This window comes from Protomyctophum parallelum (genome assembly GCF_964188405.1).
Source record: "Protomyctophum parallelum genome assembly, chromosome: 17".
NCBI classification, from domain to species: Eukaryota; Metazoa; Chordata; class Actinopteri; order Myctophiformes; family Myctophidae; genus Protomyctophum; species Protomyctophum parallelum.
In genome coordinates this window covers 24,841,844-24,867,062 of record NC_139719.1, presented here as the reverse complement: position 1 = coordinate 24,867,062, position 25,219 = coordinate 24,841,844, and the positions used below count along the sequence as shown (strand labels likewise).

Below are 25,219 nucleotides of genomic sequence, written 5' to 3'. Positions count from 1 at the left end.
ATGGCGCCCGTGCCGTTGAAACCAGTGCAACACACGCAGTTGTTTACCGTTTGTTACTAGTTGTATAAAAAGAATAATCTGATCACATCACAGTTTTACAAGTAAAAAAGTTGGTGAAATTTGTTTTTGTGCATAGTTCCCATCGTGTTATTTTTTTCCAAGAAAACAAAGAAAGGGAAGAAGAGAGGTGGAGTTCACCTGTATGGCTGTTTCCCATTCTCTTATATAAGTGATGTGTGCATTTAGCTCCGTTAATCCCTGAGGAAGACTATTGTCATAATGTTCCGAGCTCAGAGCTTGTAGATCAGCTACCCTTTGTCAAACTTTGGAAAGTAAAAAGTGGTTTATTCTGTCCGAGTTTTATAATATTGAACCAATGAAAAGTATTAACAAGAGCTTGTGACTAAATAACTGCACTGGAACACAAGTTCTTTTTTGTTGCTTTTCTCCTGAACAGTTACGCTTTTGGACAGTGACGCCATTTACGATGAGGGTACTGTCGATAGCCGACAAATTATTATATAACTAACCCTTCATGTCTTTGAATGTTATATTTAATACATTACTTAAGCCAACGTAATTTAATGAATACATGTTCAACAATTGGGCCCATATGTCAGTCATGATATAATCACAATCAGGAATCATAAAAGGCTGTTAGAGTGGGAGCGGTTTTGTAATGCCCATTCTGTGACTGGATGGCTCTGTAATGGCCATTCTGAACAGAACAGGCTGCTTTAGAATGATTTTTCTGTTAGACTAACAGAGATTCTCAATCTGTGGGCCGGGGACCACTTTCTGGCCGCGAGGGTATCACAAGTGGGGCCCGAAATAATTGGCAAAACACTTAGGTTTTATTGATCACAGTTTTATTGATCACAATGTAAACTGTGTGTGTGTGTGTGTGTGTGTGTGTGTGTGTGTGTGTGTGTGTGTGTGTGTGTGTGTGTGTGTGTGTGTGTGTGTGTGTGTGTGTGTGTGTGTGTGTGTGTGTGTGACAATAAGACGCCGCCGCCGGATGGCCCCACACACACAGTTGTTTTTTCTAATATTGCACTGACTGACAGTCCCACATATACACCATTATGGCTATAATGTCCAAATAGTTTCCAACCTGAGTTGAAAAACATCTCGTCTACACTACAGTTGATTATGCCACATATGCGCAGCTGGATTATTCTGATCCATTCTCTGCCTCTCTGGGTGTGTGGTGGTGGTGACCCAACTGTGCCAACCAACAATAGCCGCCCCATGCCAGCCAATCACTATTCAGATTACAGCAAAGAGAGAGCACAAGGATGCCGACGATGCAGGGAGAGCAGATGGCATGGAGGTGAAAACAGTCTTTAGTTATATTTAAATTGAGATATTCCTCTAAATTGACGTTGCCGCAGTCCAGGCCCTGGGAAGAAATTGGCCCGAGGTCAGAATTAGTTCCCGACCTCTGATGTACAAGTAGCCTGACAGCAAGTCTCGGGTTCAATTTCCAAGCCTGGCAGAGCTTTGCTGCATGTCACTGCACAACCCTTTCCCCGTTTCCTGTCAATCTCCACTAAACACATCAAATAAGACAGAAAAGCTCCCAAAAATATCTTCAAAAAATGTACAAAACAAACAAAAATGCTCTGAAAATGCATTCAGCCCAGTCAGCCACCCATTTCGAGTGGTTTCTTCAAGTGGGCCCTGATCCAGAAAAGGTTGAGAAGAGAACTACTCAACAGAATCAGCATTCTAAAAAGCCTGGTCAGAATGGTCATTGCAGCAGAGCCGTCTGGTCAAACTCAGTTACATATCCATCCAATTATCCATTAGGGTAGTCCTTCATATCGGGTCAGTATGACAGCATTGGGTTCCAAAGCAGTGGGCGTAGGTTTGTTAGCGGCTGCTCTCATTCTAGCGACAACCTCGCATTCAGAAGTCCACACACAGATAGGGCTGTCACGATTATGACATTTTACTAGAAATAATTGCGACCAACAATTTAATTGTGTTTTTGGCATTTAAATTGCACATTGTAACAATATGAATAAAAACCTAATTTCTGTTTAGCTGATAGTAGAAATAGCTGATCTACAAGCTTACAACATGTCAGGAAGTGACACGTTGTAAGTTTGTAGATCTGCCATGTTTTGGAAAATGTATATGAACATTTTTCAACATGTAAACCATTATTATGCAAACTAATGCAATTACCTAAAATAATTGATGATTAGGTGATTAGGTGATAATTGTGAAAAGTCCACACACAGATGGAATTGGTATTAGGTGGAGATCTGTGAGCGGCTAGAAAAGTGAGACTAGGTTTACTTTTTGAGTGATGCAACCACTCCTATATAGACAGCTATGTGTGTCTCCCTGGGTCTGTCCCATAGAGTATATATGAATAGAGAAGACACCCGAGTTCTCCTCCCATCCACTTGCATTAAGTTGCTCAAAAGCGCATGAGGCGATTTCACTCCTCCTTCCTGGTAGGAACAGAGTGCATTCTGGGATGGATTTGCCTCAAACACATGAACACGCTGCCGTTGACTATCATTGTGCCGTTTGTGCGCGTTCACGTATGAAACATTCGTTCACGTGTCATGGCCTCAAACACATGAACGTGCGCAATGATAGTCAACGGAGCAGCGCTGGCTCGAGCTGCAATGACAAATTCGGCCACTATGTCCATTTCGCCTCAGGGTTTCCTCTGGGTGCCTTCTCTATTCATATATACTCTAAGGTCTGTCCCTGTGTCCCTGGCTGTGTCTGATCACGAAAATATCGTTATAGCGTTTGTTCACCACCAAGTGTCACTGTTGCACAGCCTAACACACAGACCGACTCACACAGGCCAGGGAGGAGGGCTTGTACAGCACAGCACAGCACAGCACAGCACCACTCACTTCAGACAGGTCTTATTTTTAATGTCAGTCAATGCTACAGCAATGTGATAACTGTGTTTGCTTGTGAAATTACATTACCATACATTTGTTTGTTCAATTTAGTCACTTCCAAGTATCGATAAGTGGTAGTGTATGATGGTATTATACAGTTACGTTTCATGATTGATCAATTACACTTTTATATATATAAAAAACAGGCTTCTGCAAAGCTCACTGAAACTAGTGGTGAATCTAACAATATATATCAGCAACATACTATTTTGGCAGCCATTGATTTATACCAAACCCGGCCCTTTGCCCTGTGTATTTGTGATGCCGACAAACATAAGAATAAACATTAAGACAAAGAATTGAAGGGGCCGGGCCGTAGATGATTTTGAAAAACACAAGGATGCTGCCCGCCGTTGCTGTCTGGTGGAAACCAACCTTGCATGTCCAAAACTGGTCCTTTTTTAATAATATAATATATTGTTTTATAATAGTGAGAACAGCAGATCTACAAGCTCACAACGCCCATGTGAGCTTGTAGATCTTGCTTTTTTCACTACTTTTGCATGAGACTCTTATGACAAAGTAGGGCATTGAATTATGGGGAGAAAAAACAAAAATAAAACAGCTGAAATATGGAGATACAAGGTTTCTGCCCGACTGTCGGGCACTGAAACATTACAGTTACTGTACGAGTGTGAATCTTGTCACTTTAAGCAAAGCACCAATGACCACAACAACAAGCGTCTGTTTTAGTCAGGGTCATGCAAAAATTCATCTGCAAATTACTGTGTGGCTGTGTTATGCAAGAGGCGTGTGTGTGTGTGTGTGTGTGTGTGTGTGTGTGTGTGTGTGTGTGTGTGTGTTGCGTGCGTGCGTGCGTGCAAAAATGGGTTAGTCTGAGGCCCAGTGGTAGAACATTGCAGTGCTGGCATTTCTAGTGCGTAAGTAAGGAAACACACACAGAATGCCAGCGAGAACAGTCAACACACAAATGCACACAATGAAAAAAAGACATCCTATCCAAAGCCTTGTTTCAGGATATAACTATCGTATATCCAAACTATGGTCACTGTCGGGTGGAAACCTTGAATGTACAAAACAGTTACTTTTAAGGACATTTAAAAAATGTCTTCCAGTGGATTCAATGTTGTAATTATTTGGTCACAAGCCGTTATTAAAATTCGGCATTGGTTCAATAATTATATAAAACTCAAAAACAGCACATCGACTGCTCACACCGCGACGCAACATGACTGCGAGCTTGTAGATCGGCTATTGTTGCCACTTTTCTGTGAAACCGCAGCGTAGCGTGACGGAGGCGGACATTCATTGACGAGGAAAAGCGTCCGAAAGTTTAACCCATTCTGGGAAAGCGAGGGGAAAATGGTTATTGTATAATTTAAGAAAGGACAGTTGTGAAGCAATAAGAAAGAAATAAGAAGAGGTTTGCTTTGAATTTTTTTGTGTGTCTTTACTTGCGCAAGCAGAGCGCGCAAGTAATGTTTTCGCCCGGTCTCTTCCGCCGTGACAGCTGTCCCGCCATTCGATGTTTATGCAGAAAAACATCAAATCTGTGCCTGTTTTGCTGGGACCAAATGACCACAAATGACCATATTTCTTACGTCATCATTTAGGGCTAGTCATACGTATACTATATACATAATCAGTAAAAATAAAATAGCAAATTGTGCCTGATCTGCTGGGACCAGAGTACGTGGTGTGTATATGTATGACTAGCTCTTAATGATGACATAAGAAATATGGTCATTTGTGGTCATTTGGTCCCAGCAAACCAGGCACAGATTTGCTGTTTTCTTGCATAAACATCAAATGGCACATCTTCTCTTCCTTGTTATGGCATGATCTCTGTTCTGTCTGTCATCAGCTGTACCCGGGCAGGGGCAGCTGCTGGCCCTCCTTGGCCTCGAAGAAGGTGTAGGAGAGGGTGATGGTGTCGACGCGCGCCATGCGCGGGTCCTCGTCGAACTCCGGGTCGATGTAGAAGAAAACGGGCATGTCCACCTCCTCCTGGGGGTTGAGACGCTGCTCCTCGAAGCAGAAGCACTGGATCTTGTTGAAGTACTGTCCAGCATCGAAGGGAACCACGTTGTAGGTCGAGATGCCGATGACGGGCTTATCTGTTGGGTTCTTGGCTCTGTAGAAGGCCAGCGCCGTCTCCCCTGGGACCACGTAGATCTCCGTCTGCTGGGGTCTGAAGTTCCACTGCATGCTGGCGTGTGTGTCTGCGTTGAAGGTGATCTTGATGACCCGCTCCTTAACGGGCGTCATGGTCTCCACCTGGTCTGCATCGTGACCCGCCACCGCCGCCCCTCCCAGACCTGCCGCCTGGCAGTATAACCTGTAGAGCGGGACGGCAGCGTAGGACAGGCCGATCATCCACAGGCCGACCGCCGCGATGTACGTCAGCACCGTCTTGTTCCTGGCCTTCCACTCCTCCTCCTGGCTCCTGGTCTGCTGCTTCTTGCGGCCGGTCTTGGCGCCTCGGTCTTGGCGCGGACAGGAGGGAGTGCTCCGGTTGTTGTGGCCTCCGCCGCCGCTGACCGTGGCTGGCCCTGGCGCCCTCACAGCGGAGGAGGAGGGACGACCGGAGGCACCGCAGCGGCACCGCAGGGCTCCCGGGACAGAAGAGGAGGGACCGGCGGGCGAGGGCGGGCAGCAGCAGCAGCATGGCTGCCGCCACAGGCCGTTCTATGTCCGCCACACGCGGGGTTAGACCGCTGGACACTCACAGTGGTTCCGCCAATGACAGTTCCGTCTGCTCACAGCCGCCGTAACCCGTACAACAATAGACATACTAAACAGTGAGGATGGCTTCTACACAGCTGCCATATGATGACTGATTTAAGTGATTTTAATGGTGTGTGTATATGTATGTATTGATGACATCACAGCAGGGCATGGGCATGGGCGAGGCCAGGGTTGCCATGATTACCCAGGGTATTTAAGCCTGGTCCCTGATTGAGCACAGGTGTTGCTGATTGGCAGAGGCACACAGTTTTCAACTGTGCTCTTGGAGCTGTTGTCTGAGTATGTGTATTGTGTAGCGTTTGACCGTTTATTTATTGTATTTATTGTGCTGAAGTATAGGACAACGGCGTAAATAAATATATTGTATTAACTCAACAACGGACAACGTTTTGACTTCAGTTCATTTGATCACACGTCTGAACAACCTCCTTGCCATCAGTTAACCAGTGTTCAAGCATAGGGCTTGGACACTACAGTATATATGTATACGTATATAGTATATGCCTATATACTATATATATAGTATATGCCTGCTTTGCTGGGACCAAACGACCACAAATGACCATATCTCTTACGTCATCATTTAGAGCTAGTCATACGTATACTATACATAATCAGTAAAAATAAAATAGCAAGTTGTGCCTGATCTGCTGGGACCAGAGTACGTGGTGTGTATATGTATGACTAGCTCTTCACCCAAACTTATATAGATAGAAACTTGAATCATACTTAATAATACTAGGTGTTTATATGCATAAAGTAAAAATTTCAAACGTTCCTTCACAGAGATACTGAGATTTGACAGTTTACAGCGGTCGAAAGGACTTGCGCGCTCTGCTTGCGCACTAGTTGGCCATTTATGGCCTACTAGTGTGCAACAAGCAAGTATGCACTCGACAGAGTGCAGTTCTAGTTTATTTCTATTTTTGGATTGTGCTTGTGTGTAAACACACAATTGTAAATCTCCAATAATAATATAAAAAAAAAAAATGGGAAAGCATCCGTGTTGTTTTAGATTTTAGCGTTGGCTATTCAAAAATAGCAGATGTACACTTCATGCCACACTGCGAGCTTGCTTGTTACATCTGCTATTTTATTTATTTTCATCTCGAGAATGTGTGATTTAGAGCCTTTGTAGAATCGGCCTCAGGTCTTATTGTGGAGATACAAGGTCTCTGCCCCGACAGCAACGAGCGTCTCATGCAAGCCTGGGTGTGTGCTCGCTCACATGTGATGTGGCATGTCGTGGGTGTGTTGAGTCATGTGACTCATCATTCACCGACCGCCCCCCTGGCTGGTGACAGCCCCGTAGGTGGGGTCAGAGGTCACGTGGGGTGACGACACCGGCAGTCATGAGTCAGGAGGACGTTGTGTTTGCGCGCGTGTCTGCGCTTGTCGTTTGCTTATCGGACGAGCCGAGTCCCACGTCGCAGCTCGTGGCTCTGATGCAAGAGCAGCGGCACACCGGGACAAAGACTCTTGTCTCATTTTAAGATTTGCAAATGAGTGTCCGGGCGGGACGGCCCGGGCGGGCAGGCTATCTTTGAGATTAATTACACACAATGACCGTTAGTGAGCAATCGAAATGCAGCCCAAGAAGTAATTAATTGCAATCGCATTTCTACAAATGCACGAAAGACATTGCAGGTGTGATTCTCCTCATCGTCGTCATGGTCATCAGAGCCGAACCGATGCCAGATATTTGGGTCCCGTTGCCGATCCCAATTTTGGAGAGTCCTAGACCAGCGGTTCTCAAACTATTTTGTGTCAAGGCCATATATAACAGGCCGCAGGCCCTCATCTGAAAATGGTTTGTGCCAGGGACCGCCAGAAGATTAGATTTGTATTACATTTTTCAGTTGTATGGCTCAATATGTGTCGATTGGAGCCGCATTTCTAGCTTGCAGATCTGCTACTTTTGATGATTTCGCGTGACGCTGTGCTTGATCGTATAAAACAAAACACAGGGTTTTCTACCCGACAGCAACGATATTCCTCATCATCATCGCACTCAAAACTCATCCTGCTCTGCATCCTTGCAAGATTTTTAGTTTTTCCCTCTTTTTTCTCTCTCTCTCTCTCCCTCTCCCTCACTTTGTTAACTGGCTAAAGGTGGTGACACCAAGACAAAGCTGCCTGCTCTTCTCTAAGGGAACCCAGGTGTTCTTAGGCCCCGCCTCAGCTGTCAAGTCTGTCTCTCTCCCTGCCAGGTATAGATTTCCCTAATCTGAGAGAGAGAGAGAGAGAGAGAGAGAGAGAGAGAGAGAGACATCAACCTCCTTCTAATTACACTAGTGACGCAGGAGGAGAGAGTGAGTACAAGCAGCAACAGACAGAGAGAGAGAGAGAGACAGACAGACAGAGCGAGAGAGGGAGGATTACATCGAATGTCCATTTGCTAGAAGAGGATCACAGCTCCCCTGTGTGTGCGCGGATGTGTGTGCGTGTGTGTGTGTGTGTGTGTGCACGCGTGTCCGTCTACCATGGTGCAGTGTCACTGCAGCACTCACTAATTCATTCAATCTCCTTATTTGTTGTGTGTGTGTGTGTGTGTGTGTGTGTGTGTGTGTGTAAAAATGTACACGCATGTGCGTGCTTGCACGTGTGTGGAAGTAGAGGATGGGAAAGAGAGAGCTGGCGGGTAATTACTGGCACTTCCTGCTGTTCTCTAATTGGCCATCTGCTTTGCCAGGGGGCGGGCCTACAGCCTTCTCTTACATCAGTGTAGGGGGGAGGAATGCATGGAACACTTGCGTGCGTGCACGCGTCATGCATCACACAGACACATGGAAGTGGCACCCAGACACTTTGAGGCGGTTTTCATATCAGCTTAAACGTAAAACACATCAAACTTTATGGCGTGAATAGTATAATTAAATGCCCCTATCAGCCACCTTTTTAACCACACTGGGTGAGAAGTGTCTGTGTGCGTGCGTGTGTGTGCACGTAATCCGCGTATGTGTGCGTAACTAGCCAAGCCTTCCTGGATGGATACTAACCACTAGTGTCCTTATTCTGTGGAGAACATTTGGAAAAAATAGCCAATCAACAAGCTCACACACAATGCGTGTAGGGGGGTGGGTGGGTGGGTAGGAGGGGGCCTAGTATAGAGCCCTGGGGACCCCTGTCACCGAAGCATATAGGGCTTAAGTGGCTAAGACAGGGCTAGCCCTTAGCTAACCATGCACCTACATCCCTCTGTCTCTCTGTGCTCAGATTACTGTGGTGTTTACTGGAGCTTTGAGAGACTTACCCGCCAGGCTGTGAGCTGTGAGCTCACACTGCTGGCCCCCGACTGTCACGTTAAAAAACAAAACACACGAGGGAGAAAAAAAACACCAAATCCTACCGGGCACGCTGCCTGCTTGCGCAGCGGGCCGCCTGCCTTGGTGACTGTGCAAGTGTGCAGTGTTGCACGGATGGTGCGGTTTGTGTATAGTAGTAGTACACTACACACACACACACACAGTGAAATCTTGAGCGTTCATTTATCTCAGAGTGTGTGTGCACAAATATAAACAAATAAAAAAAACACAGGATTTCATAGTGCTATACGAAATAGCAGATCTACAAGCTGCGCGCTACGAGCTTGTAGGTCTGCTATTTCGTATCTGTAGAGTGAGTGGCCTCCCACAGTAGCTCCTCCTCCCTCGACTCAAAATGATCTTTAATTGTTCTCCATCATCACATCTCTCCCTCTCTCTCGCATTCTGTCTCTTCACCGCTAGTGTGAGGTGTCACTGGGCTCACTGCAAAGCCAACGCTGTTCAAACTCCCCCTCTCCTGGCCTGCTTTATTCTCCCCTGGCACGCACGCGCGCGCACACACACACACACACACACACACACACACACACACACACACACACACACACACGCTTGAACCAGGCCAGTTGGAGTAAGCCACACACACGCTGAGCATGCAGGCCTATATTGTAGTCCCTGCCTCTGTAAAGAGCCAAAAAGATTTCTGCTGAGCCCTTACTTTTATCTGCCTCTCTCGCGCGCACCGAGATATTAATACCAGGGAGCTGCCCTGGGTCGACACTGGATGTCGGGGCTAGAACAATGACAGTATTACAACATGCGCGGATGCCGCACAATAGAGACATGCTGCATTACCGTCGTTAGTCCCTGACACACTGGGCGCCCAAAATGGCCTCACACGCGATACAAACACACACACACACACACACACAAAGTGCCAACAGGCACAGACAACAACAGGGAGGCGCCTATGGAATCCTTGGGGTTTTAGGCCCTGATGAGATACATTTAGTATAAGTGGATTACCCTCAATACTGGCCAATCCCCCTCAACAGAGAGACGGAGAGAGAAAGAGGGGAAGACGCTCGTACACAAACCTACGCTGTCTGAGAAACAGAGAGAGAGGGAGAGAGAGAGAGAGAGAGAGAGAAAGTGAGGGGGAAGACGGAGACGGGGCAGGCGAGCGAAGGAGAGAAGACAGTCTGCAGAAGAAAGGAACAGGAGGGGGCAGATGTGTGGTACTAGGGGGAGAGAGAGAGAGAGAGAGAGAGAGAGAGAGAGAAGGCGAGGGGTGTGCTGTGTGCCCAGGGGAAGGTACAAGAACAGAGGAAAAATGTTTTTTTTTCCCTAAAATGTACACTTATATTAAGGATGCAGGGGAGGGTTCCGGCACACTAACCCCCCAATGACCCTGCCCCCTGCAGAAGATGACATGTAATAAATATGTCACTTTTTGCATGCGCACGCGCACACGCGCACACACACACACACACACACACTCTTCTCCCTCAATTCTCTAAAGATTTGATCCCTGTGCCCCTCCTACAAAAATCTTTGTATCGGTTTTTGTACGGGTTGGGAGGTGGAGGCTGTAGCGTAGGGGTGTAATGATACATTTTAACAGCGATACGATAAGAATCACAATACAATGGTTGACAATACATAGACGATATTGGTTCATTATGGCGATACGATACGATTCAATGATTTGAAATCGATAACATTAAATACGTGTGAAACTTATACGAAGTGCAATCTGAATGAGACACACAATTTATCTGAAATAAATAAATAATAATATTAATACTACTAATAAACTAGGCTTCCCATCATGCACCTGTAACCCACAATGCATTGCACTGCATGGAGGGCGGCGTGTGATCTCTGTGCTGTACTCTGTACTACTGTACTGTGCTCTGTAATGTACTCTGTACTGTACTTTGTGTACCACACTGTACTGTACTTTGTGCTGTACTACTGTGTACTGTACTCTGTTCTGTACAACTGTATTGTGCTCAGTACTGTACTTTGTGTACTACTCTGTACTCTGCTGCACTGCACTATACTGTACTGCTGTAAGGAATGTCCTGCTGAAGCCAACGTCTCTACATTGATCCATTTAACTTCTATAATTTGCACTGGAATAAGGAGTGTATACAATTTGATATTTTGTCCATAAAGTAATACAGAATACAAAGTATCTCTCTCTCTCTTTCTCTCTCCAAGCTAGCACCGACCGACTCATTGGAGGCAATGTATGGTTCAGTGTCTTTCCCAAGGACACTGACATGTGCAGCCGCCAACCCCATGGATCATTAGACGACCTCCTTTACCTCCTGAGCCACAGCCACGCAACGTGGGGGACACTGATGAGGGTGGCATTGGAAATTTGGGGCACGAGCCCACTCACTTTCAAAATGTAAAATAGGATGGAATGGAAAAGTAATTAAATGCAACTTTTTCTTCTTAAAATTGCTAAATACAATGCAAGTACTTGGTATTGATTACATTGATTATTTACATTGCAAAACAATCCGATACAAAGTCAAACGATACAATACAATATTGCCGTTTACGATTTTTTCAATTAAAATCGATATTTCAATACAGTTACTATATATCGATACACCCCTACAGCGTAATGATACTCCAGAGGAAGAACGTTAGCCTGCTCAGTGCCATGTTTATGAGAGAAGTCATCAAGTGACTCTCTGAGAAGAATATTCCCCAACTGACGTGATGGTCGGCATGCATTTTGAACTTTCCAGTTCAAATGCATGCACTCCAATACACAAACTAAACAAAATGAATGAGTGGGAGTGGGATGAGTGGGATCTTGAGTGTGCAGTACATGTTACCTCTAGCGGACAGCTTCTTAGTGTTGATTATTTTTGCGGCATACTCCTGTCCAGAGGACTTCTTGACACATCGGCGCACCACCGAAAAAGCTCCCCTAAGGAGAAGAGACAATAGAACCAAGGAAATCAGTTGCAACTTGCACACATGACTGTATCATTATGCACATGGCAGCATCAGCACCTTGTGATCGCAGACTTAATACAACCTTTGACGGCAATGGTTATTACTATTATTAGCCGCAGTGTCCACACAGCTGTAGATTCTTCTCAAGTTGTCTCAAAATCAGTTTTTAGATTACTTAGCAGATGTTCACGTGCTTCTCTGTGGAAGCATAATCAGGCCCAATATGGGCTAATATTACCCAATATGACACATTCATTTTACCTCAAAAATACCTACGTTGAATATATTATCAATGGTGGCCATTTTGCCCTTGGCTTATACCATACTTCACTCATTCAAAAAAGGAAAGCATCCGTGTCATTTTGGCTAATAAAAAAATAGCAGATATACAGTACAAGCTCACAGCGTGGCATTTCGTGCCACGTTGTGAGCTTGTACATCTGCTATTTTTTAAAGTACAAGATTGTTGTGAGAACAACTACTGATATACAAGGCATCCATAGAATTGGCCTCAGGTCTTACCCCATTTAGACCAGGAACCCCCTATAACTAACTATACCTTCAATCCAGGAACCCGGGGTTGTTGTTGCTGTGTACAGTACACTATATAACCTAAATTTTTTTGTACATTTCGTTTTTCAGAAAACGTAGGTCTAAATGGGTATATATAATATATATGTAAAGAATTGTGCATTTATATAGCGCCTTTATCCAAGGTGCTTTACAGAGATTGTGCATTACCATGCAAGATTGTGCATAACCATGCAAGGCACCAACCAGCACATCAGGAGCAATTAGGGATTCAGTGTCTTGCTCAAGGACACTTCGACACCAACTCTGGGGGAGCCCGGGTTCGAACTGGCGACATTGCGGTTACCATCCAGCCACTCTACCCCTGAGCCACCACCACCCGATGTAAGAGAGTAGAATGGCCAGTGTATGATATGGTCAATGGCATCATCTTTCTCGATCTTAAAGTCTTTCACCAAATCTTCACCAGGAAATGCAGGCACCAGAAGCTCTTGGCTGTGCCATACAGTCCATTATGTATTGCGAATTTGCGGTGATTGTTTATCTTAACGAGTGCATCACACAGAGATTGAAATGTAACGGTATAATGATATTCAGTTATGTGTCTGGACAGTTTTATACATGCACATAGAAAGAAAGGTCAGCACAGACATTAGTCAGCAGCCGGGGCAGAAGATTATTCAACAATTCAGTCAGAGATACTTAGAAGTAGCAGAGTGTCCTGGACGGTGGTTAAAGGCACCGACTGGAAAGGTTCACAGGTTCAGTTCCTGCTGGAGCCTCTATGGTTTATAATGGTTTTCAACCTTTTTCATGTCAAGGTCCATTATAAATTAGGCATTTGATTTGAGCCCACAGACTACCATTTGATGAGATTTAGCCTCTCAGACCCAAGACTTAGAATATGTTGTTGTCGTTGGATAAGATTTTGTCCACAATTCCATACTGTATTGATGTCACTGGTACCATTAGAAGAGATAACAGGCAAACATTGATCAAAATAACAATTCTTCTACATTCTCTAATTGTGTAAACTTCTTGTAAATTAAGTAATGCGGATGTTTAACAATAATTAACTCTTGCAAGCGTTAAATGAAACCAAATGGACCTGTAAGGGTTTATTTGGTTTCATCTTACTCTCTCAAAAATTACCAACTCTCCATCATTTAGCTCGGGACCATCTCGAACCCACTCAAGGACCACTGGTGGTCCCCTGAATTGCTTTTGCTTTAATCCATGGATTAAAGCAAAATAAAATATCACGACTGAAAAATGTTGTATGGACAAGTCCTAATGTGCGATTTGTGAAACACTGAAACAGTGTCGATAGGAGCCCCCCACACTAGTGAAACAGTGTGATAGGAGCCCCCCCACACTAGTGAAACAGTGTGATAGGAGCCCCCCACACTAGTGAAACAGTGTGATAGGAGCCCCCCCCCCCCACACACACTAGTGAAACAGTGTGATAGGAGCCTCCCACACTAGTGAAACAGTGTTGATAGGAGCCTCCCACACTAGTGAAACAGTGTGATAGGAGCCTCCCACACTAGTGAAACAGTGTTGATAGGAGCCTCCCACACTAGTGAAACAGTGTGATAGGAGCCTCCCACACTAGTGAAACAGTGTGATAGGAGCCTCCCACACTAGTGAAACAGTGTTATAGGAGCCCCCCACACTAGTGAAACAGTGTGATAGGAGCCTCCCACACTAGTGAAACAGTGTTGATATTGCCTCCCACTAGTGAAACAGTGTTGATAGGAGCCTCCCACACTAGTGAAACAGTGTTGATAGGAGCCTCCCACACTAGTGAAACAGTGTGATAGGAGCCACCCACACTAGTGAAACAGTGTGATAGGATCCCCCCCACACTAGTGAAACAGTGTGATAGGAGCACCCCACAGTAGTGTCGTTTCCTAAACAATTAACACAATTTGATTTGTTTCATGATGTTTTAGTCATATTTTTCCTGCTGTTCTACATACTGCGAAACAGGTGAAGAAATCACAGATTGAGGCTTGGTTATTTATGAAATAACAGAGACCATTAGGGTTTTATGGAACATGCTACTGAACATATTGCTAGTTTGACCACTTCAAATGCTATCATCTTAAAATAATAACCGAAAATAGCCTATTTTCACTGCACAACATGCTCGTTGTGCTGGTTTCTATTGCACAACATACTTTCATAGTAGAAATGCTGGCTTCCATTGTGCAACATGCTTCCATAGAAGAAATGCTGAGCTTCTATGGAATCCAACTGACTGAAATCAGTCATGGCGACTAAGAACTCATGAATTCATGAGAACGACATCTCTAAAACACAAAATGCCTCACGCTGCAAGGTGTTGTGAGCTTGTACATCGGCTATTTTCGGCAAAGAGGTTTGGTCTGGTGGTGTAGAGGGGGAGAAAAGCAGACTAAGTTGACAGTGGTTAAAGGTCTGAAAATTCACATTAACATGAATGCTGATGAATGATGATGACAGATTGACAGTGCTGTCAAACAAGTCTATGAAGCCATCTATGAAAACGTCTATGTGCAAGTTGCAACACAATTTTATACGATAATGTAGAGGGGGTCCCTGCTTCATCTCTCTCATTTTAACGAACAATGGAAGGAATGTGAATGTAAAAAAATTATAATTATATAGGGGGATTATTCATTATGGGAGTTAAAAATATGCTAGAGATGTACAAAGGATATGCATCATTAAGCTTTGAGCTTCAGCCTATGCCTTTTCGATCAACTATAAGAGAATGTGAATATTTTAGGTAATGATTTATGTTACACTGTTAAATTGATCGAAATAAACGAAACTAAACTAAATTTAGGGGGTCGGTCGATGCTCCTTGGCCTAAAAAATAAATGTTGAAGACCCCTGCACTAGACCTACTAGTACGGTACAGTCGAAGCCTTTGCCATCGTGTGATATGTAAGGCTAGGGCTGCAACTTCAAAACTGCATTTCACTCCCCCAGCACTCTGCACTTACTGTCAATTATTTAAAAGAAAGTGACAGGTGACAGAAATAAGCTGCTCGCTTTCAAAGTCATATGAGGGGAACGCAATACACAATCAAGATGGAAATGGTTGCAGAAAACGTGCCGGTGGCCAGCGCAGTAGTGGTGGTGGTGGTCAGCTAGCTGCCAGTGGATGTGAAAAAGCAGCCCTGCCCATTATAGTAGCTCCACCGTGGTATACTGGGGGTGGAGGGAGAGGGAGGGGTGGATGTGACAGTTGTTACACAGCTACAACCATGGAAACCAGGTGTGCTCACCGTGGAACAATCACTGGGCATTGATTACTGTCAATCACTGGGCACAGAGTGGAGAGGAAAGAGAAGTAAAGGGGAGGGGGGTTGGTTTCACGGGGTTGGGAGGCCAAAGCAAGCTGCCCCCCTGCCCTGCGGCTGTCGCTTTGGTCAAAACAGGAGAATACAAGAAAACCTCTCTAGGCCAAATAGAAGAGAGAGAGAGAAAAGAAATCTGATGCTAATGATGGCACCATTTTTTTATCACGGTAATAAATATATATATATATTATGTATGTATAACAATACCTTTATTCACACCACAAGACGTCGCCCCCCCCCCCCCCTAATAATAATAATAATTAATAATAATTATAATAATGCTAATGCCTCGGTGCAGCGTGCATAACGCTACTATCACGATGATGACAACGTATTTATTGATAACTGGTGACGACAAGGCAGGCCAGCTGCGGTGTGCTACTGGGGGGGGGGGGGGGGTGCGGGGGATGAGGAGGTTATTATACTGCAAGCTAAAATAAAAGCGATAATAAATGGCACGGCAAGGCCTAAATATCCTTATCGATAGATCTTGTGGGTAACGTTACTCAACACGGTCACACCAAAATCATCTGCAGCTGCTTGGGAGAGCGAGAAACGGCCTAGCACAGACCAAAGCCTCTAGTAGTCTAAACCTACGCGCGCGTACGTACGTACGCACGCACGCGCGCGCACACACACACACGGTTGTGTCACACACACGCATGAGGACAGTGTGTGGGAGCTACTGACAGGCTATACACGCGTCGCTTACACAATAATAGACAGGCTATTCCATCGTATTTACAACAACGTCATCTATACATTAAAGAGGTTGATTTAATCCTCTAGTCTACAACTAAGATGGGAGCTCAATGTCTTAAAGGGGATTCGGGGAGGGGAGGAGGTGTTCGGTATTGCATACACACAGCATTTTTATAACAAATAAATATTAATACAACTGTCATGAGCCAACGGTTTCCTTCAGGTTTTATTATTTATTTATTATTAATGTTTTACTCTAAAGGGCCTGAAATACGTCCATAAAGTGTTCTAACGACAAAAGATTAAAGATAAAGATACGAAGTGTTCTTCTTGGGGGGTGGGAGTGTATGACAGCTTCGTCTAAGTGGTGGTACCACACCAGAGAGAGGCTAACATGAGGGGAGGAGGAGGAGGGCACGAAATGTCACAGAGGGGGCTTTTATATAGCTCCTCCAAAGAGGAGATAGAACCTATCCTGACAAATTACTAACATAAAAACAAAGCCATTCTCACATAACAAACCAATTAGCCTGGTGAAGGTGGACATCATTCAATGCAGGGCGTTAACAGCCAGGCAAACATTCAACCCTCACCACCACACCACCGTTAGCTAATACTACCCACACATAAGAAGGAGAGATAGCTTTTAGCCAGTTAGCTTTAGCTTACTTTATCAATGCATATCGACGGGTTTTTTTAGCAGCCAGCTAGGCTAGTAAAGCTAGTAGCAAGCAACCCAAGCACAGCAGCGCTTTTCCTCCAAGCAACGTTTTTTTACTGCGGGGAGAAGACTCAAGAAGACAAGCCCACAAAAAACGACTAGGTGAAAGAAAATAACAGACCCTAGTGCAAGCTAACAGCGACGTGTTGTTAGCTTGTATTAAGGTCTGCTCTTTTTCGGATTCGGGGGGGCAAGTATAAGCGACACACACTCCCCCGATTCGTTTTTTTTACTGCTTACTTTCCGAGCTCCTCGTAGAGTTGGTATTCGTCGGTGAACCTGGTGGAAGTGACGATGGTCGTAGCCATGGTTGTTGGTGGTGGTGCTGTCGGTGACAGTAGGAGAAGCCGTGTCTGTCTCTCTGTGAGCCCCGGGGATAGAGGAGAAGAGAAGAGGAGGGTGGTGGTATGGACAGCGGCTCTGGCTCTCTCCGTGCGGACGGGGGATCTATCCTATCCGGGGGAGGAGGAGGGTAAAGAGAGCCTACGCTGGTGGTGGAGAGAAGAACCAACACCACACCGACACTGACTGACTGAAGCACCTTTCTCTCTCTCTGACAGCAGAGAGAGGGAGGGAGGGGAGAGAGGAGTGGGGGTGGGGGAGGAGGAGTCTACCACTAGATCCCATGGCCAAGAGGGATGGCCCAGTGCTATGATTGGTTCAGTTGGTTGTCACGACAACTGTTGATTTGTGTGGGGGCGGTGTCAGGGTGCAAAATTAAAAAATCACACCCGTGTGAAGTGAGGCCGGGGCGCTCTTATCATCGTACGTCATGATGTAACATGTCGATTTGCTCAGATACATGGACGAAAATAGCCGTTTTGCTCTGACACATATCATGTCAATTCTCCGTTCATTGTCAACGGGAATTTAATGTTTGTGTAAAATCTATACTAATAGCTGAATATACTGTAGGAGGGGCTAGTGCCCCTCAAAAAAACAAAAAAAAAGAATATATTATTAGTTTAACCACTTTCAACCTGGCATCCCTATTTTGGGGATTTTTTTTTTTTTTTTTTTAATAGTCAAAAATAGCATCTACAAGCTGCGGACTCTGTGCTGTGTATTTTGGGAGTTCTATCCCAGCACCTTTTCTCAATCTCAATAACAATATTAGAAAGGTGCAATTCAGGGAAATTGCAAGTGTAGTTGTACTGACGCAACTGTCGCAAGGAATCCACTGGCATTGTGATGTCAAGCATGATGACAACAGTGTGTGAAGCATTATCAAAAGCTTAACTTTTCTGTTGTGCAAAAGTTAACAAAAAGCAGGTTCACTTTGCTGGCAAAACATTCTCTTGCCCATAGCCATAAGTTAACCACATTAATTATTCCACAATGTGTTGGCAATGGACTACAATAGAAATGTTATTTTAGCATAACCTTTGACTGCACCAGGGGGCAGATATTTTGTGAAGCCACTGAGGAAATCGGGATTTGGACGCTGTCGCTGTCATTGGACCCAGAAAAACCCATAGCCCCATAGAAGTCCAACTTCACCTAGACTGTATTACCTTAATAAACATGGTCATGAATACTTTCTGCTTCCAGTCACTAGTTTAAAGTCTCATTTCTAATGTCATAATATTCTTTTTGGAAAATTATGGTCCCATTTATTTAAAAAATGACCATAAAGTTGCGCATGTTCTGAGGGGCGTGGCTACCGTTACAGTCTATGATCGGGATTCCCCTCCCACTCGAGTCAAAATAAAAACCAACAGAGAAGAAGGGGGGAAGTCCCGCCTCGTTGTCTGGGCCAGCCAATGGCTAAAATGGATCTAGAAAGATGGCGACTTACAATACAATACCCGGAGAACGCTTTGTCCATATTTTTTACAGTCTATGGACTGCACTACCTGTACTGTTAACAACCATGACTTCTTAAACCCCAGGGGGTTTAGGGGGAAAATCTGCAACATCGGAGTTGGAACCGGAGACCAATTGGGTCTCCATTGACCCGATGAGCGCTGTTCAGAGGTGGACAGCCGCTGCCCCCACCGGCGGGGGCAATGCAAGGGCTCAAGAGGTTTTTAATAAAGTATTCAATCAATCCATCCATCTATCGCCTGAATATTGGTATACATATCCTATATTCAAATTGTCTTGAGGGAGGACCAGACCAGCCGGCAGGCTGCCCGGTGGCCGGACCTTTGCCCTCTTGTCACCATGACTCAGCCATAAGGAGTTGCCATGCAGCTACGCCCAAATGGAGTATGTTGCTTCAGGGCACACAAATCAGTCAGCACCATATATGGGTACAAAAGGGGGAATGCCCATATATGGGAATATACTGATGACATCAGGGATCTCCATATGGGCATACGCGATATAGTAAGACACGATAGAGTTACGACAACTCCGTTCACTTCATGTGGCCAGTCCAATCGCGGCTCTTCGACATAGATATTTTGGCGAAGAGCATAGCGAAGAGTGACAATGTCCTGGACCGGAAGTTCACAGAATGTACTGGACTCAGGGCCAGGCAACAGCCCAGCTTTAATGATATAGTACAACATCAACATTACAGAGACTTTAGTTGTCAACTTGTCACTGTACAATAATTTAAAACAGTTGTCATGGCACACATGCCTAAAATGTCTGATATTTGCGCCGCACTTGTTGAAAACAATGTATTTCAACTCCAGCTTGTCACTCTCCACAGGCTGCATGAACAGCGCTCGAGCACTCAGTTTTCTGCCCCCTCAATGTCTTAACTCTGTCTTATACTCTATGGCTCTGGGGCATACAGGGACAGTCAAGGACTGATACAAAGAGAGATCTCCATGGGCATATCAGCATGTCCATTATATGGGCTAATGGGCATATACTGATGACATCAGTTCTCCATATATGGGCATAAAAGGGACAAGGACTGACACATATACAGTACAGACATCTCCATACATGGGCATAAAGTGCCATTGACTGACATACAGAGATCTCCTTATGGCATATCGGTCAGATTGGCTGCGTGACGTATTATTTGAGGGGCTGAGGGCCGTATTTTTGATTGATTGAATACAGTTTGCAAAGAAAGTATACTTTATAAAAGGATAACCCCAATTATTTGAATAAAAACAAAGATAAAAATAAATAAAAGGATAACCCCAAAAAGCCTAAATGGCTTATTTCCATATGAGTCCTATATGCACAGTAGTAGGCCTAGTTTTTTGACACTCTCTCTCACGCACACGCACACACACACACACACACACACACACACACACACACACACACACACACACACACACACACACACACACACAGTGCAACGTCGTTGCTCCATTGTTGTAAATAACATGCTGCTATAGTGCTTATTGCTAGGGAGGGTTTTTCTTATGTCTGGAGCTCAGTATCGTCGTGTCCAGCTGTGCAGGCCACCGAAATAAGCTTCGGTGCTAGAGTGAAAGAGTTGACGAAAAACGCTAAACAGCGTTGAATTTGTTAAATTGAAAAAAGGGTCTCGATATCACATGCATGCATACCTAAGTCTCTCCATTCAAGTGCAGGTTCTGCTCTCAGCAACCTGCACACTTCAACTGTAAACGCCGAGCGGCACTTTTGTTGTCTTTTCGATTTTCAAAGAATGTCTGTGAGATATATATAGTTCCTTTACATAAGCACAACAACATAGATACAGTTAGGCCTATTACCTAGAATATGAATAAGAACAATATATTTAAAGACTAACATTTGGCAAAATAGTAGGCTGCATGGAGTAAATGTATTACAGCTTTGTTGTCTCTCAAAAAATTTTCAGACTTTCAGTAATTAATCAAATGTATATATTTCTGTAATTCTCAGCTGTTTCCCTGACTACCAGCAAACCAATCAGAGTGCAACCATTCCTTCTGCTTATGGGATCTAGACTAGTATACCACTGGAGACCATGGGCTGGAGGAGGCAGTGGTGTGTGCGACGTGCATGTGTGCGTTTGTGTGGGTGCGTGGGAGAGAGAGAGAGAGAGAGAGAGAGAGAGAGAAGCGGGTAACGCTCGCAAGAACAGTGTTATATATACCTCCGGTATTTAAATAAATGCAGTGAGGTTGAGGTGGTGGTGATGATTCTTGTTATGGCTTAAAGGAGAAAAATTCCTTTGTTTGGAAAGTTATAGCACCCATGGGTCGTGGTCAGGGCACACTGGAGCAGATGGTGATTCACTGGCCACCCATTTACACTATATCTGCTATCTTCTTGTTCATTACTCACATGAGTGTTACAGAACAAATTTTAAGAAGTACAGGGCATGAACGTATCGTATAGCATTTACCTTCACTGGTTGTGATGCAGCCCGATGTGTCCAACCTCTCTGCCAGCACGCACTGCTACTGCAGTAGCAAGGCAGAAACACACTTGCACGCACGCATGCACGCACGCACGCACACACACACACACTAACACACACACACACACACACACACACACACACACACACACACACACACACACACACACACACACAGACCAAGGATCAATATTGATCAATGCAGGTCCGCTCTCAGACAGTAGGCAATTCTGACCCACTGATTTGCCCTGTTGTGTATATGTGAAAGGGAGCAGGAGTGTGTGTGTGTGTGTGTGTGTGTGTGTGTGTGTGTGTGTGTGCGTGTGTGTGTGTGTGCAGGCACGTGCGTGTTAGAGACAGAGAGGGGGAGATGTAGAGCGAGGCAGTGGGAGAGGACGGGATGGGGGATAATGTAACTGCTGTATCAAATTTCCACCTATGTTTTCCACGGCGTGAAGGCCGGAGTTCAGTGGCGCTAAAAGATGATGTCACAGACATCCAGAGTGCTTTCGCTAAATCTTTAATGTGGCATTAGAGAGAGAGGCCATCAGAGTAGAGGGGCATGGGGGAAGGGAGCTGTGTGTGTGGTGCACGCGTGTGTGTGTGTGTGTGTGTGTGTGTGTGTGTGTGTGTGTGTGTGTGCGTGTGTGTGTGCGTGTGTGTGTGTGCGTGTGTGTGTGTGTGTGTGTGTGTGTGTGTGTGTGTGTGTGTGTGTGTGTGTGTGTGTGTGTGTCACTGCCAGCTCAGCATTCTTTGCCTCAGTCATGGAGAGGTAAAGAGGTAGACATAGAGAGAGGAAGGCGAGAGAGAAGAGAGAAGACAGACAGACAGACAGACAGACAGACAGACAGACAGACAGACAGACAGACAGACAGACAGACAGACAGACAGACAGACAGACAGACAGACAGACAGACAGACAGACAGACAGACAGACAGACAGACAGACAGACAGACAGACAGACAGACAGACAGACAGACAGACAGACAGACAGACAGACAGACAGACAGACAGACAGACAGACAGACAGACAGACAGACAGACAGACAGACAGGGGGCATTTCTAGGATCAGATCGTTAGGGGGGCTCAGCCCCTAAGCCACTGGATAACAATTAATAGTACATTACATAATTAGTTTTAATAGTACAATACAATATGCATACAGTATACTTCCAGACCGGAGCTCCTGCTGCCCCATTAAGGAGAGTTTGAAAAGGAAAGTGTTTTAAAACAAAACTGCACTGATGGGAGATGTGTATGGATGGATAATATATTATGAACTGATCCATTCCAGACACAAGGAGAGAAAATGAAAGGGGCTTTTTTTATAATGAATATCAACAGGAAAGCAGTCAAAGTACTGATGGGAAATATATTTAAGGAGGACAGGACTGCTGACCATGCCTGAAATGATATAAGGTTACACAATCCAGACAGAAAGCAATATGGCTTTCTTTGGACAAGGCCAACTGTGGTCAGTCAGAATGAAAATGAAAGTATAACCTTTCCCAATGAGCTTCAAAGTTCAAACCCAAAACCTGCAGCCATACTGTCTCAATAAGGTGCTTGAGTGCCCCTAAAAATGATGTAATGCCCGAAATGAACTGAAACCGGGTCTCCCAGGTAGAAAGAGCCAACATCTTAGTGTGAGTGAGTAAAGGAAAGCACGCAGCTCAACATCTTAACCACTTAAGCCCTAATTTAAAAAATCTAATGACGTGGACCTCAGCATCCATGTGGGAACACTGTGGCTCTGACGTGGACCTCGGACCTGTGTCCATGCCTGTGACGTCAAACATCTGTGTGTGATGGTCAGTTTGATGAGCAATGTTCAGACACTTATGCAGCGTTCACACAGATGGCAGATGCAAAGATACAAAGATTCACAGCACATTTGTCACTTTGTATCTTTGTATCTGAAGTTGAAGCCTGCAGCAGTTCAACATATTTGTGGCTTTGTATCTTTGTATCTTTTATAGCAGCTACAAACGTCAGATTTGCTTTGTAGCTTCACATCGCTGGCTTCCATTAAAAATTTATGGTAGACTATATCTTTGTATATGCCCGTGTGAACGCAGAATTATCGTGATCAGCAGTTTGACTCATAACGGTCAAATCGGTTGCTACTATCAATAATCTGGCACCACTCCAAGGACCCCTCGGAGAACCACTGGTCTAAATAGTCAAGGTGAGTTTATCTAAGCTCATCTCGCTCAAGAATCACCTAAGGGTGGCGCCATTTCCATGGCGCCACCCTTAGGCGATTCTCTCGCTCGATTTGCTTGATAAACTGAGGTTACTAAAGTAACCCAGGGTTTATCTAAGCTCATCTAATTTAAGAATCGCCTATGGTGGCGCCATGGAAATGGCGCCACCCTTAGGGGATTCTCTCGCTCGATTCGCTTGATAAATTGAGGTTACTGAAGTAACCCAGAGATTCCTTCCACAGGGCTGGGCAATAATACTGTATGATACCGTGACGTGAGATCATCTGGTATTTTACATATCGTACTATTGTGATATGGATAAAAGTGTTGTCTATCCCAGTTATAATCACTTTGGTAGAAAGAGAACAAATAGAGAGCAGATATAGGCTACAAGCTTACAATGCCTTATTCGATTTTGTCCATGTGATTAACTAGTAATTTCAGAAGTGTTGGGTGCCTATTGCACATTGAGAGATTAGCTAGGAGCCATCTTATAGGTGGTTTGTGCATCTAGTAAGGATGCAGGTGGTTCAGGCATCTAGGATGCCTCCCGAGCGTCTCCCTAGGGAGGTCCTCGTTGCACGTCCCACTGGAAGGAGACCCCCGGGCAGACCATGGACCAGATGGGGGTATTATCCAAACTGGCCATGGAACACCTCGGGATCCCCCATGATGAAGTTACTAATGTTGCCTTAAAGAGGGAATTCTGGAGCTCTCTGCTGGAGCTGTTGCACCTGCAACCCGACTCCGGATAAGCGGTTATGGATGGATGGATGGATGGTTGGTTGGATGGATGGATGGCTACTTGGCTAGGCCCAGCCGACATGCTTTGCAACAGGGAAGCTGATGTGAAGGGCCTGGCATCTGATGTCCATGTTGAATGGCAGCTTCTGTGCCATTTGGCAGCCTATCTCTTCAAAACAAACCCTCCCTGTTTGCTTTGCACCATGTTCAACAAGTATAGCTGTTTGCCCTGTGAACAGAGAGCACAGTGACACGGTAAAGCATCTCAATATGTCGCACACACGCACATGCACGCGCACACACGCGCACACGCACGCACACACACACACGGAGAGAGAGAGTGCATAGGAATGTGATCTGATCCAATCTGATGTATAGCTAATTAATACATGGTAGCTTCGGGTGGAGATGCCATTAGGCCAGATGGTAATAATATTATTATGTTGTGCATGGACATATAGCCTAGAAACACACACACATCCATTTCACTCTTCTTCTGTGCACCCTGGCCTGAGCACACACAGCTGAAAGTGTTCCACGCCACGGTCTCTGGCGTCCTCCACCTCGCTCCCTAGCTCTCGCTTTCCATCCATGGTTTTCCTCCTCCTCCCGCGTACCATCTTCAAGTGGGTATTAAGCATAGCCTCGCTGTCAGCCAGAAACCTCTTATCTCCATGATTTAACTTTTTGCTTTTTGGGGGGGGGGAATGAATGCCCTATACTTGATCATACTACAGCGTCACACAAAAGTATATAGGCCTAAGACTATATAGGCTACTTA

At 45.0% G+C, this 25,219-nt stretch overlaps 2 protein-coding genes across 15 annotated transcripts in view; both read right to left on the bottom strand.

Moving 5' to 3' along the window:
• The window catches only part of LOC310874403 (calcium/calmodulin-dependent protein kinase type II subunit gamma), a 78,272-nt gene extending 60,525 nt beyond the window's left edge, over positions 1-17,747 (bottom strand). For all 14 annotated transcript variants that reach the window (XM_083787181.1, XM_083787191.1, XM_083787194.1 and 11 more), the window contains exons 1-2: positions 17,441-17,747; positions 11,770-11,864 (exon numbers count right to left, since the gene is read on the bottom strand). In XM_083787181.1, coding sequence (XP_083643307.1) covers positions 11,770-11,864; positions 17,441-17,508 — 163 coding nt within the window. In that variant the 5' untranslated portion in view covers positions 17,509-17,747. The remainder of the gene's footprint in view (positions 1-11,769; positions 11,865-17,440) is intronic.
• On the bottom strand, positions 4,758-11,593 carry LOC310874071 (cytochrome c oxidase assembly protein COX11, mitochondrial-like; the record flags this gene model as incomplete). The annotated part of the gene is made up of 3 exons (XM_083786746.1): positions 4,758-5,585; positions 8,879-8,940; positions 11,560-11,593. 3 exons carry the CDS (start codon positions 11,591-11,593, stop codon positions 4,758-4,760), a joined length of 924 nt encoding a protein of 307 aa, XP_083642872.1.
• Positions 17,748-25,219: the final 7,472 nt, after the last annotated feature.